This window comes from Tachypleus tridentatus, chromosome 7 (assembly GCF_004210375.1).
Source record: "Tachypleus tridentatus isolate NWPU-2018 chromosome 7, ASM421037v1, whole genome shotgun sequence".
Lineage (NCBI taxonomy): Eukaryota > Metazoa > Arthropoda > Merostomata > Xiphosura > Limulidae > Tachypleus > Tachypleus tridentatus.
The window spans coordinates 68,960,388-68,976,575 of record NC_134831.1 but is presented as its reverse complement, the minus strand read 5'-3'; the positions used below and the strand labels follow the sequence as shown (position 1 = coordinate 68,976,575).

General features: G+C 29.2%; 1 protein-coding gene across 6 annotated transcripts in view; it reads right to left on the bottom strand.

Moving 5' to 3' along the window:
• Positions 1–16,188, bottom strand: part of LOC143255903 (calcium/calmodulin-dependent protein kinase type II delta chain-like) — a 103,577-nt gene that overhangs the window by 21,447 nt on the left and 65,942 nt on the right. For 4 of the 6 annotated variants that reach the window (XM_076512293.1, XM_076512295.1, XM_076512296.1 and 1 more), the window contains 7 exons: positions 15,949–16,032; positions 15,321–15,415; positions 12,357–12,479; positions 9,947–10,030; positions 9,193–9,235; positions 6,418–6,438; positions 2,426–2,515 (listed from right to left, as the gene is read on the bottom strand). In XM_076512293.1, the coding sequence (XP_076368408.1) occupies positions 2,426–2,515; positions 6,418–6,438; positions 9,193–9,235; positions 9,947–10,030; positions 12,357–12,479; positions 15,321–15,415; positions 15,949–16,032 (540 nt within the window). The remainder of the gene's footprint in view (positions 1–2,425; positions 2,516–6,417; positions 6,439–9,192; positions 9,236–9,946; positions 10,031–12,356; positions 12,480–15,320; positions 15,416–15,948; positions 16,033–16,188) is intronic. The other 2 variants (XM_076512297.1, XM_076512294.1) reach the window with 1 other exon arrangement.

Sequence of the window (16,188 nt, the reverse complement as noted above, 5' to 3'; positions counted from 1 at the left end):
TTATATATAAAAACAAAAACAATATACTAAAATGAATGTTGTACAAATATGGAAAATCTTCTACGTTTTTATCTTAGTTGCTTATAATTTAACTATGTTAGGTTGCAGTGAATAACAAAAAGTGTGGCTCATAATTTTGTACATAAATATTGACAGGTGATGGTAGGTGAACAGTTGGAATATGCAACCAAAGATTTTTCATATTAGAAAATCTAAAACAAATATTGGTTTTCTTTTTCAGAAAGTGTTTTAGTTAAAAAATGTAATGAACAATAAACACATTTTCCACATAAATTTTCCCAAAACACTGTTCTGTAACATAGTTTGATAAGGCAATAAAAATGCATAGAGAAAACAGAAAGTTGTGTGTGTGTTTATCAAACAGAAAATATTCTAAAGGTGAATAAAACGTTTTCCAAGCAAAGATCTGTCTAGGAAACTAAGTTTTAATAAAATGATTTAAATTACTACACAATGTCTGAACATACTAATTCAACCTACACTATGTTATTCCAAGTTCGTGCACAGGTTTATCTATAAGTTACATATACAAACAAGAGTAAAGCTCATTCAGAAATTGATTTGCAACACATATATTCAAAGCTTAATGATAATTGAGTGCTTTTTAAAACATTTGAGAGAAAAAACACATTAAGACCACTTGACCAATTTCTTGGTATTGCGACTATTAGAAAAATTAGAAACAATGCAAAAGCATATTAAATTTGTATTTTTAGGCTAATTTCTATTCTAATAATCTATATCAATGACATACAGTTCTACAATTCATGCAAACTATATTCATGGTATTCAGTGGTGGCTATTTTCAAGTAAACAACTTCAAAAAAAATTCCTCAGCATGTTCTACATATACAGTAAATGAAAATACTACATTGTAGGTTGCCAATACATGCATAAAAGATATAATTACACAATACACACATACATCTAATATTAAACAAGAATTAACACTGAATATCAAACTATGTGTACTTTTTAGTTACATCATTATGATATGTTTTGAAAAACAGAACTAATACTTAACTTTCTCTTTCTTATATTACCCTACAATAGATAATACATATATATATAAAATAGTGTTTACATGCAAATATATTACCACTTACCCACACCTGATTTATGTATTTATGAACGTATATTGTTTTAAAACTCATCAATAATTACTCAGATATACAGTATACTTTCTCTTTTTAAATTTACATTTTTATGATCTTATATAATACATACCATTATATTCAGGAACAATAAAATGATGACATTTTAGTGTGGTTTTTTTCAGTCAAATTACTGAAACTTTTTAAGGAAATTACAGAGCAAAAGAGAAGTTGATCGTAACAATTACTTTAATCTTTACTAATTTTCAACTGGTTATTAGCTGTTAGCAATAGTAGCACTTACCAACAGCAAAGTCAATAACATTGCTATTATTACTTAAGTGGAATCAGTTCACAAAATAAAAATACATAAATAGAAACATGATATATTGATGATAGAACAGCAGTTTAACTAGCTAATACATTCTTAATATATGATAGATTAGCTTTTAATATGTTATAAGGATCAACTGAAATAAATGTATTTTGTAGTAGGCATTCATACAGACTATTTATGAACAGATCACATTTCATGGAACTTTATTCTTGAAATCCATGTAATTATAAACCTATAATTTTATATAATATTAATGTTTCAAACATTTACTTAGAAAAAATTTTAAAAGTTGTATGTAAGAAGACATGATACACAACACACTGTTAGATATTAACATAAGGTTACTATACTCTCCAACATACATCCGAAAAAAGATTTTAGTAAAACACCAAGTCTGTAGAGCTTCCAGTTCCATCATATCCTACTTTTATATTTAAATATTTGTATAGAATAAAGATTTCCCTATAGGTTTAGTAACACATTCATTAAATATAACAGTTTCTCAAAAAAAAGCAGATGAAACACTATATTTTGATTTGTTTTTATGTAAAACCTTATTATTTTCATAAAATATCTGTTATAAAATCAAATATCTTAAAACTAATTTGTAAATAACTTCCTTTTATTTCATTTTACACAAAAATTATACAATTATGGAGTTACAGGCTATTCAACATGCATACAAGTTATGATATTTTCTAATAAATATTTAAAAAAACTAGGGTTACAAACACTAATAAGGTAATAAGCAATAATACATATATTTTTAACATATTGTTGGCTTTAGTACATGAAAGTGTGCTAGTTAACTTTTACCATATTAAATTTGACAACATGAGACAAGGTACCTCAACAATATTTGTATAATTACAAAGCAGAAAAACAAACCCTTTATTTATTCATACTGTATATACATGAATGATCATAAATTTAGTTAATTAAGGCAAGAAACTCTCAATCTCAAAATATTTACCTTTAATATCATCTTCTTCTAAAGTAGTGTTACTATCAGTGGATTCTTTTACCTGTGAACCATCTCCTTTCTTTGTTATAATGCTTCGACCTACAAACATCACACAAAATGTTAGACAAAAAAAAAACTTGAAAATTATTTTTTTTTATACATTAAACACAAAACATAACCACCTCTTTAAAGTAAATAACCTTATGGTTATCAACAACTGAAGAATAATTTGGATTAGTTGTAAATTAGCAAGTAATATTCTGACTAAACCATTGATAAGCTTTCTTGTCAATTGTTTGTAATTGTAATTTTGAATATGTGCAAGCACGTACAATAAACAATGTCAGCTTTTTATCTTCTGAAGCACATTTCTGCTCTTTAACACAAGTGTGTTACTTTGAAGTAATTGGTAGCCACAAATGTAACAATTTTAAAGGAAGTGTTGTATATGTAAGGAGAAAAATTAATAAATTAATGCTATCACAAATCATTTACATAAAAGAATGTTCATGTACACCCACTCACAATTCTCAGATTTGTTTTATTGTTTCATATAAATAAACATAACCATGTGAAGGAAAAGTATTAATATCATCTACATCTGATGTCAAGTGACAAAAACATTGTTCATGAACTGCACATAAATGTTAGTTATGTATATCTTTGTAACAGCATGTTTTTTCCAATTAAAATTAAAACTTTTTTTTTAATAGTAGATATAATTCAATTTCCCATGGCATATTTTTGTATAAAAAGCCTGAAATCAGGAATAGCTGTTATTAATGTAAGGTGCACTATTGTTCAACAATACAAAAATAAAACTTAAATTTTTTAACCTCAATGAAAAACTTGATATTTTACGATAAAAAGCAGTGATTAGGACGTGTGGACAGAATTATGTAAAGATATGTGAAATAAACTGTTGTAGAATCAGGATATTTTGGGGTAAATTATGTAAGAACAAAATATGTTTAGATAAGCTGCTGTAAGATTAGGATTTTATAGAATAAGCAGTTGCAACTTACAACAGTTTAAATTCACACTAACAGAACAATACCAAACAAAGGAAACCTAGGTTCCATTTAAATTTTGTATCGTATCATTAGTTTGCATATACATTTTATTGTAAATTACTTTACATTATGTTGTGTATTTAACTATTCTCTGTTAGTTGCTTTAAGATCAAGCTATTATGGCATACATTGTTGTAAAGATCAAGATACTTTGGAACAAGCTGTGGTTGGGTAAGACTGTTAAAATAAAATTTAACTTTGAGGTTTGAATATTTTGGGACATCACTAGCTGCCTATCCTGCCATTTTATTTTAACTTCTACACCACTGTTTGTTTCCCCTAATATTCTGCCAATTACAAATTTTACCTACAAAAATTTGTGGTGACTTACAGTTATGTTACATTTAATCATGTTTGTTTGTTTAAACACTGGTCAAGAGATATGTTTATTATGATCACTCAAGCAGTTTTCCTTTATCACAGTCATTTTGTTCTAAAATGTACATATACTATAGATACACAAGTAACAAAAAATAAAATTATAATAGTGGTTTGGGGGATAATATCAAAAGCTATATAATAACAGTATATTAGTACAATACTGCCAATAAGGAAAAAACCAAATATTAAATAATCAGAAAAGAGTGGGTAAAATACATTACAAATACAACAAAATATAACAATAAATAATTAAAAAAAAATATTACTACTAATAAAATAAAAGTAATTTTAAGTCACACATGTAAGCAAAAAATAAGTAATACAATACAAAACAACATACATATATTTAACTGAATGTGCACAGGGTCAGTCTGGTTGGACATGTCATGATGCTAATTTGTAAAAGTACAAGTCATGTAACAAAACTACTACACAACTCACAAGTCTCATAATTTTAAGTTGCATTGTGTGATACAACTGTATGTTAAATGATTTCCAGCATTAAGTTTATACCAAATGAATTTGAGAGAAAAAAAGTTTTATATTGTTGAAAGGTATATGCAAGTTTTTAAACATCAAAGCCTTTTGGCCTCTATTCACCAGTGTATATTTTGACCATTTTCCTGTGTGTTTAATAATTGTTAAAACTGCTGGCCTGAATTCAGCTTTAATCAATTACCAACCGAGACATTTACTGTCATCACGCGAGTCACAGAAGATGAACTGTTAAAATTCTGGAAAATTGAGAAACATAAAAATATTGAAAAGAGCTTGGAAGATATTCTGAAGATGTCTACTGTTACACCATTACAAAATACACCTGTGTAACTGAATAAAGAAAACATTTTAAGAAAACAAAACATATTTACACAATGTGAGCACTTTCATACATTCATACTTTTGTTCAAAGTGACATTTATACATAAAATACTAGAGTTAAATCAGGATATGCTGGGAAAGACTGCTGAAAATTAAGAAAAATAAGAATAGTTAAATCAAAGAGTCAAGACAAACTTGCGACATTCATACCATGTTAATGAAGAATAAATAAGTTGGGGATATTAAGAAGTTTATACAATATCAAGGCATGCTAAGATAAGTTATAGTAAGATAACAATATGAAAGAATCTACCCAATAGTAAGATATACTGGTATAGGCCACAATAAGATGAAGATATTATATAAAAATAAAGATATACTAGAATAGACTATTGTAAGGTAAAGATGCACAAGTAAATAAAAGATTAAATTAGATCAAGACAGACTACCATAAGGTGAAAATAAACTGGGTATCCCTTCTTTAAAAATCAGATATAACAGAATGCAGCTGTAAAGTCAAGATAACATGAGATATGCATACAGAAAGGAGGTACTACAAACAAGCAAGACTAAAGATATGTATAAATACTGCTGTAGGGCCAGCACATAGCAGTACAGATTAATATAAGACTAAAGATATGTATAGATACTGCTGTAGGGCCAGCAAATAGCAGTACAGATTAATATAAGACTAAACATATTGAGAAAAACTGCTGTGAGATAAACGTACGGTAGGATATTTAAAAGATCAAGATATTTTTGGGTAAGATACATGTAATTTGCGATACAGTCACATACAGGAGTAAATGTTGCTAGAACGATTACCAAAGAAAGATTTTTTTCCATTCTGCAATAGCTAGTACAATGTAAGCATCTGATATTCCTTAACAAATAAAATCCTTAAGATGCAAATTAGAAACTGATTCATGATTTATACATCTTAAGAGAAAACAACAGTGATGTGGATGCCAACATCTTAGCCCTATCCCTGATCTGTGCATCACATGACACAATGGTAGAGCAATCGAGTATCATATGGTATACAGCTAAATTTATCTGATATGCAGATGATTTTCATGACTGTGGCAACAGAAACTGGTTCAATATATGAAACCATATGAGAGCTTCATATGAGCATCACATGTGAATAATGATAGTTTAAAGTTACTTTACATAAAAACTATTAAATGACCTAAAACAAGAAAAGGGTTAATATGTTGGAATACTTGATGCAACTTCAAAAGAGGTGTATTCTAGTGGTGGTTTATAGCACTTATTTCAAAGTCTGAATTAATTGTATGTGAGGATACAATATAAGCTAGGCAGTGGATGTATACTGAAACTACAACCATGTTAGTGTAACAGTTTTTCTTTTGTCAACATTTCAGCTAAACAGTTAATTATACAAGAAAATAGTAGATGTTCAATTTATTCTAAAGAAATTGAATATTAAACTAAAGGACAAAAGAAAAAACTTGTGGTCATAAAAACTTCAGCAATAAAAAGAAACAGCAAAATATGGTGATTTTCAAAAACTGAAATTTAAAACTAAATGAAAAAACTTGAAAATGTAAGTTTGGTGAAAAACTTTAATAATTCTTAGCTGTATTGCCAGTATTTTTTTTGTTAAATAAAAATATCTAAATAGCTATATTATATACAGTACCAATGTTAGTGACAAATTCATATATTAAAGGGTAAAAACAAACAAAACTTGTACATGTTTACCTGAATTGGAATTTACGTTGCCTGTGAGCAAAGCATGTGAAAATTAAATCAAAGTAATAACACTTAAACCATGCAAAATTATTACACAAAGTTATCATAAGTTACTACATTTAACAGAAGATTGATTTCCATTACAAAAAATACAGAAATGTTAAAACACATTCAATATTAACTTAATGTAAAAAATAATATTTGTTATTCTTTAGTCAATATAAGACTAACTTTTTATTAATGACATTCTCAAACAAATTTTGGAACTTCTATGAACAAAATATATAACAAAATATATTCTACTTATATACATCAGCAACAACATAATTAACAAAACAGACAATATTTTCATTTAAATTATAATTTTATACTGAATAGTAAATACCACAAAAAAGTTAAAATAATGTCCTATAGCAAGCTTTCATAGAAAAGAAACAAAACAAATAAAGTCATACTAATACAGTTACTCAAAAACCAAATTTATAAACAATATATGATTTATATAATAAAAAAAACATTTAGTTGTTTAACTAGTGATTATACCTCTGAATAAAAAAAAAACCACTAGAAATGCACAATGTATGAATAAAATTAGTAGTGCACTTTGTATGATATAGATAAAACACTACTTAAAACTGATGAGAGAGAAAAACTGATTAACTACAGTAACACCAATATAAAAAGTGTTAAATGTACAAGCTAAAGAAGTAGCCCAAGTTTATCTATGTGAAAGTCAAATTGATATCAATAAATTATAATGCAGAATCAAAGGAGTAATTTAAATTAACCAATAGAGAATGTTAAGCCAGTAAATTTAATTTGGTTACTGTGTAAGCCAAATACAGAGCCTAAATTAATCATTACAAATGCCAAACCTATAGTTCAAACTGATTGTAGTATTTATGTAAAAATGGCTCATTTGGGTTGAGAAAATATTTTTATGTAGAGGAGCGAACAATGTTTTGACCTTCTTCAGTCATCGTCAGGTTCACAAATAAAAGGTGACTGACCGGTAGCTGACCACATGTTTGAAGGCAGTTGTGTAACTGATTGTAGGAAAGTAGAGGGTGTGCTTAGATGTTGGACATTTATTAATATAGGTATAAAGGTGTTCATTTGTATTGATTTATTTTGGCCTTGAATTGTTGTATAAGTAATGCTTCTATAATTTTGCATTTGTTTATGTTTGTTTCTTTATTTTGTATTTGGGTGTGAAGGTGACTTATGTTCTTTGAATCTGGTTTCCATTTTTCTACTTGTTTCTCCAATATAAATGTCGTGGCAGTTAATACCAAATTTATTCAAAAACCAGGCACAAAACTAAGGTCTATACTATGTAAAAACTACACTGACAAACACAACACCAACATTATTTATAAAATACAATGTGATAACTGCCAAGACTTCTGTATCGGAGAAACAAGTAGAAAAATGAAAACCAGATTCAATGAACAAAAAGTCACCTTCACACGTTTTAGAACACTGCAAGTCAAATAAACACAACATAACCATAGAAAACACTCAAACACTAAATAAAGAAACACACATAAACAAATGCAAAATTAAAGAAGCCTTACTTATACAACTCAAGCCCAAAATAAACCAATACAAAGGAACACCTTTATTCCTATATTAAAAATAATAAATATAAAATTATATATTCAAACATCTAACACTGCCCTCTACATTCCAACACTCAGTTACACAACCCCTTTCAAACATGTGGTCAGCTTCCGGTCAGTTACCTCTCTCTTTCTTTGTGAACCTGACGATGACCAAAGAAGGTTGAAATGTTGATCGCTCCTCTATGTAAAAATATTTTCTCAACCCAAACGAGCTGTTTTTACATATATATTTCTCTACAAGTGGGTTTTCTTGACATCACTGATGATTGCAGTATTATCCACAAATGTATTTCACACTATTCAGTGAGATGAGAAAGTGAACAACAATCAAGTCAAAACTGTTTTCTTACTAATTTGTAACAAAAAATCAAATCAACAGTTCAATAATGTATATATTAACTGATGAGACTGAAAGGTACTGCAATACATGTATATAACAAAACAAAAAATTAGTTGTGAAAAGTGATCAGTACAAAAAGAAAATCACAAATACAAATTGATCATTATACATGAAAAACATTATTTAAAGTTTATCAAAGCAAAGACAGAAATAATCAGTACAGAATTCATAGTTCATACTATCTAATGGAAATTTAAGAAGTAATCAAAACTGATTTGTATGAAAGATAAATCAGTAGATCCAATCAATAAACAGGGAATCAAATTAAAATTTAAAATTGATTAGTGTAAAGACCAAATTGGTCATCTCAGTACTTTAATTATTGACCATTACTAAAATGCTTGTATAAGAAATTACTTGTTTTGTCAACTTCTGGAAAAGTGTCTTATGTTTACAAGCAAATTCTCAAAATTATTTTCTTTTGATAGTCTTTTTCACACTCTCATTAAAAGAAATTTAATTCATAAAATATATATGAGAAATATTAACAAATTACTTCCTATAGTGTCTATAACTTTACTATATTAACAGAGGTGCAAATTATGCAAAAAATATTTACAGGCATTCTTTTAGTATCAATAATAATGTTTTATTAATTATAGATCATCACTTAAGAGAAATGTTCATTATTTTAATCATTATATGGTTAATAAACGTTTTGAGAATACAACTGTAGATTGAAGAACAAATATTTGTTGCTATTTTACACTTCCTGCACCCAGGGACAAACCAAAATACACTCAAAGTGAAAACACTCACTAGAGAAGTTTCTTGTTGCTAACATGGTTGTCAAAATAGCTCCCTATACAAAGAAATAATAATTAGCAAGAATACCAAATATCCAACTTTTCAATACTTTTCCATGTACCCACTGTGATGAAAATTATTTTTAATGTTCTTTTACTCAAACAGCTTTCTATTCGTTTTTAAAAACTACTTTTTAGCATACCAAGCTAGCTAGCACACAACATGCTTTATACTTATAATCTTTATCATTAAACTCAGAGTACAATTTCCTTGACAAATTTAGCTTTAAAAAGTGTCTTAAATAAAGTGCTCAAACTACTTAAAAATGATTCAAACATATTAAATAATAGCATACTAATAACCAAAAGCATAAAAATATGGGTGGTTCTCAGGTACACATAGCAAATTTTCTGTTTTCTGAACAATAGACATATGTGGTATTTAAAAAAGCAGCATAAAAAATTTTTGTTAACTCTTTATATAAATTTGTGCAAAGACATTGCCTCACGAAATTAAGCAATCACTCTTTAATCAACATTCAAATATTACCTACTGCTAGTGTGGCATTAACTTTGAAGTTGCAAGTTTATTATTACAGTTACATCATTCACTGTAATCAAAAGATTCTCTTAGATAAACTTCATGGACTCCACAGTTTTATTAAATAATTACTCTAAGTATATTACTACAGTTACATCATTCACAGTAATCAAACAGATTCACCTAGACAAACTTTATGTACTCTACAGTTTTAGTAGATAATTACCTTAAGTTTTCGGCGAGCATTGAATTTCTTGAGACAATCCACAGTCTCTTGGCGATGAAGGGTAGAGGCAACTCTTTCACGTTGCTAGAAAGAAAAAGTAAAAACATAAATAACGTTTAGTTAAAAAACTAAGAATAAATAAAACAGTATTTTGAATCATTTTACCCCAGTGTCCCTCTTTCACAAACAATGAACATTCAGCCCCTACTAATAAACTTTAAGACAATTTTACTAAAATGAAAATAGTAAGGTAATAATTCACAATTTTTATGGTTTAATTTTATCAAATATAACTTTGAAACCCTCAAGCTTCTCTCCACTTCTCTGCTGCCCCATCAAAGTTTACTACCCCCATTTTAAATATGCTCACTAGGGGCAGTATCATTCAAGTTGGTAAACACTGAGAAAATAAAATACACATAAAAATTTATTTTAGGGGGTAAAAGTTATAACAATAATTAAAATTGTCTATGACACGTAAGAAACTAAAAACACTGTCAACCTGGACAGTGTCATTTTTGTCACTGGCAAAGTTCAATATCAACATGATCAATGTCTTAAAATATGTTTACGATGGTGTTTCTGCTCAGTAACAAATCAACAACATGAATGTAAATGAGAACAATTAGGACTCGGAATGTAACAATTCTTGCACATTGGAAGATCAGACTCTCGTAAAAGAAGACAACATGTAAGAAAGGTATGGCTAATACAGTTTTGCAAGGACAACTTCCTCTCTCTACTTCCTTTACAAACTAGATGGTCGATCAGGTACAGCATGATTTACCTCAATAAATAAGAAATAAAATTAAGTCACTGCTCATCTCAAATCATCTGGTAACTAGCCTGAAACCTTGTCTAAATGAAAGGCAAAAATATAAATAGGCAAAGCTCTGTAGACACTAAGTGGAATCCAGTTTTTCCTCAAACTCAGCAAGCACATTCCATCAAATTCTCACATAGCCAGGAAATCAAAAACATTCTACAATGATAAATATGGAGAAATGGGACATCTTTTTCTGAACATTAAAAAAAAATAAAGTTTTAAAACTAACATCAACCAGTTCCAAAGCCTTCAAAATATAGATGGTACAATTGGAGCACTGCTTAAGCTTCATATGATCCAACTTTTTTGTGCAAAATACTTCTTGAATAAACCTCAATAATTCTGAAATGCTAAACTAGATGGAAGGCAGCAAGTCAATCTGTATTTAGCTGAAGGTAATACAATACAAGAAAAACAAAGCTTGTAATAGTATGTTTGAAGAGTGACAAAAAATGCAAATGAATTAACATTAAGCTAAATAGTCATTTATTATCACTAGTACAATAATTTTGTTACTAGTTGTATTCTCATAACCAAACATTATGAAGTTATGGTGGTAAACATTTAATTGTTACAAATTAAAAAATTTAAATTTCAAGTTCTGATATTACACAAAAAAACAACAAAACAAAACAATTACATACAACTGAACTTAAACTTGGCAATGTAACAAATTAGAAAAACTAGAAAAAAATGTCTCTACGACACAAAACAACTGAAATATAATTTGATCATGCAAGAAACAAACCAAATATCCAACAATGTGGATCAGATTTGCCAAATCATGAAAAAAATCACACAGATGATGAAGAGCTTGACCAACCTATAGACAAATGAGATGAAATCAGTTTCACACTGTGTTACATAAAATAATCATAGCTCTAAAGTGCAGTTTAATAACAAATAAAACTAGCATGAATTTACTCTACAAAGGAAACTACTGAAGTACAAGCTGACTGAACAAAAAGAAATCAGACAAACTGGATCAATATTACTATGCCATAATGCAAAGATACAGCTGAGATACAACAGATTTAAAATTAAAAACAAACTGAATAACACAGAGATAGGTTTACTACATCTTAGAAATTCACACAAACAAATTAAAACAGTGCTATTAACTTCACACCATAATAATACTAAAGAAAAAGACACGACAAACATATCAAAATCTAATAATAATCACACATTAAAACACTTTAAAAATCTAACCAGGACCAGTATCACTATAACACAAGGAAAGAAGTGTTGAAACTAAACTTAGCAACACAAGAAACAAATGTTGGTTAAATCTTAACATACTAAAAACTAAATGGCATGTTGAAGTGGTACGTAAGACAAGTCCAACACTCTCTTAGCAAGACTGTTTAGTAATAGAAATGTAAGCAACACTAGTCCAACACTATTTCAACATGACATTAAAACAATAGAAGCTTAAAAAAACAAATCTTATGTCTTTTTTACTAGTTTATATAAAATTGTAAGACTAAAGAGTCTTATTTAATGTTACTCATGTACAATGTGAAAATAACACATAACGTTAAAATAGGTACATAATGTGATCATCCATATACAGGAACTTACACAAATCCAAGGGTGTATCAATGCTTCTGATGCCGTGATCCTCTTGGCTGGGTTAACAGTCAACATGCTATTAATCAGATTCTTTGCTTCAGGAGTAACAGTATCCCATTCAGGAGATGGATACTACACAAGAAAATGTTTCCATCAAGTGTTAAAAGCATTTAGTGGAACAATGAATTTTCCTCAAAATAAAATAGAGTAAAAAATGAACTAATATAAAAACTTCAAAAGGTGCAGGGAATATGGAGTTTGAACCTTAAATATAAGAATACCTGGAGACTCACATGCCAGTCTCAAAGTCTATTATCTAATTTTGACAACACCAATACCTTTTATCATGACAATTTGTTACTTCATTATCTTTTGAACATCACCTGCACTCAATTTATAGTTACACTCAAAAACACTGTAGCGATATCAGAATATTTTGTCATATAATATTGTAAAAACAGAATAAATTATATATTGTAATGGATTAATGTACAGTTTAAATACCCCTGGAACTGGTATAACTACATGTATCTATTAGAAATTGCTGGAAAAAGATTGATGTAACATAACAATACATTGTTAACTAATAAAATGTTGGAGTAGTTTAGAATACTTCTAGAAAGCTACAATATGTTAGAAATAACTGATTCAATATCAGAAATCTGCATGTTGGAACAGTTTCCTGCAAGATCAATTCTCACATATCATTATTCAAAATTACACACTTTTGTTTATACGTCTCTGGAAACTTTTCAGTTTAAATCTTAATGCCTGAATATTTCTATTTGTTATATAATAATAAGCATTAGGATCAGAATGTATTGCAATATTAAACATCAGGATATGTTAAGATGTTAAATTATAAACACTATATGTTCTTAATATAATTTAAGTCTAACTAAATAATTTAGTTTTGAATTCCAAAAATCAAAACAGCAAAAAATTCTACTGAACTTAGTATTCATTTCTAGCAAGACTTTCCAGTAACTGCTTAGCTACCAATAATCAGAAAATGGTTTAGGATAACACAGCTTTAGAGATACTAAAAATTATAAAAAGTAAATGACTGTAAATCTTTAATAAATCTTTTTTCAACAAAAATGTTTACTTCTCTATATAGTGAGCATGGCAAGTTATCTGTTGTATACTTATCTTTTAACGGTAGATCAGTCTTTTGTCTGCAATAAATACATATCTTGGTGTTTCATAGATACATCAAACTATCTCAATACTTAGAAAATTACTGGATGCATGAATAGCACTATGTAACTAAGTTTTACTCTTTCTTGTTCCTGGACAGAAAGTGTTATTTCCCAATTGATTATGCCTAAAGTAATTGGAAAAGACCTATTTTTCTCTTCAAACTTTGCTTTTGTGACCTGGGTAATGAAATTTTAATTTACCCACTTTCCAGAACATTCCAGGTAGATTCAGTGCTGAGTAGCTGACAGAGAATTTTCTTGAACTTACAAGAATTTTCGAGACCTTTCTAGAATGTTGTAGAACTTACGAGAATTTTCAAGAACTTTCCATAGTAATATACATACAGGGGCTCACCACTTCAGTTTAGTTCCAGCTGCCTAAGTGAACACACAGACCTATCTGATTTTATCAAAGATGGCATTAAGAAGCTGCAAGCATTTTCCAGATGCATTCTGCTGTGCATGTGGCCAATTTATCAAGATAAGAGCAAAAAGTACTCTGTGACAGCATCTGCAAAAACATGTGAAGCCTACAAGGCATATTTTGGCATGTCTGTCAGGGATCAAGACAAACTTTGGGCACCTCATTTTACATGTGAGCACTGCAAAAAAACTCTAGAAGGTAAGATGGACAATTGTTGCTTGCTTGAATAGTAAGATTTTATATTATATAAAAGTTAGACCTTTTAAAATTTAAATATTTTTTGGTGCACCTCAAAGAGGAATACAACAACATCAAGACCTTCTAGAAGCCTTGAAGTATGATGAATATGGCTGGGAGGTTATTGGAGACTTGAAAATGGTGGCATTCCTGATGGGTCTCCAAGAAGACTTTACCAAGTTTCCCTGTTATCTTTGCTGTTGGGACAGCATGGCCACTGCAGCACACTACAACAGGAAACACTGGGCACAACAGACTGAGTTCTCTGTGGGGAGGCACAATGTCAAGTGTGAGCCACTAGTGAACCTCCAGAAGGTATTTTCTCACCATTGCACTTAAAATTGGGTCTTATGAAACAATTTGTCACAGCTCTTAATAAGGAATCTGCAGCCTTCAAGACTTCTTCCCTAAGCTGTCTGAGGCAAAAGTCAAAGCTGGTGTCTTCGTTGGACAACAAATAAAGAAAATCCTGGAGTGCACAGAATTCTCCAAGTAGTTCAGTAGGAAGGAAAAAAAAATGCTTGCAGAAGCTTTGTCGCAGTGGTTTGGGTCTTCTTGGGCAATCACATGGCCAAAAATTATGTGGAATGGGTTGAGGCTCTGGTGACAAACTATGGCAAAATGGGCTGCTCAAAAAACTACTCACTTTTAAACATTTTTGTTCATTTTTATATAACTTTAGTATAAATATATGTAAATCTTGATTCATATTTAGACCTTATGTAAATAAAAATGTGCAAATTTGCCCGTTTTTGCATAGAAAATAGATTAATTTCATTATCCAGGTTACAAAAGCAAAGTTTGAAGGGAATAATGGTCATTTTCTGTACTTTTACAACATAAGCATTAAGAAATAATGCATACTATCCAGGAACAAAATTTGTGTTACATAGTGTTATCAGTGGAGAAGTATTCTTAGTTTTTTTGTTTGAACAGAGTCTCATTTTCTTTAGAGTTCAAACAAGTATCAAACAAATATTAAAAAGATTGGTTTGACTGACCAAAAGCACATCTTTAAGGAAATTCAGTTTGTTATATTTTCATGTGTAAAACCTTATTTTATGTTGAATGTGGATAATAAGATGATATATCTGCATAATATGTGTTTACATCATAGGCCCCAGCTTTAATCTGTGCATACAGCCTGTGCTGGTCTTCATCCCAGAATGGAGGATATCCTACTAACAGGATGTAGAGTATTACACCTGAAAGTAACCAAATACATAAGATGTCACTGTAGCTAATAGATTCACTGCCAGATTGGCCACGAATAGACAAAAATACAAACTCTTCTGTTATTTTCTTATGACTCTTAGTTTTATACAGTGATTACATAAAAAATAATATATTATGGTATCCTGAATTTTATATCCTAGACCTTAATTGTTTTACCTTTAAATACATTACTACAGAGGTGGAAACTTTTGAACCATCTTTAGACATGATCACAGGTGAGGAAATAGTTTTTATATAATACAATTTTTAAATGTATGATCAAAGAGCATTATGATACATTTAGTCACCATCATTCTGACTTTTTTAAATTGTCACTGAAACAAATTATAAACTTGAGAATTTTTTTTAATATTTAGATAGATAATCATAAGCTGGATGTTATACATTTGTAATATTTTTATTGTAGAACATGTACATGGTCACTCAACCTGAAGAATATTTTTTTAAAAAATTATTAATTTAATAAGCATGAAAAAAATAGAGGAATAAAAAAGGTACACACCACATGCCCATATGTCAACTGGTTTTCCATATGGATCTTTCTTCAAAACTTCTGGTGAGAGATAACCAGGTGTACCAGCAAAACCTGAGAAAGAAAAACAGTAGAGCAAACTTCATGTACAATTTAAATGTAAAACACTAGTTTTGCTGCCTTTTTTTGTTTTCTATTATCCTGTCTTGAAAACTTTCCAAACATTTATATTCTAAAACCTTTAGTTTCTTTCACTTGCCCATTTCTTTC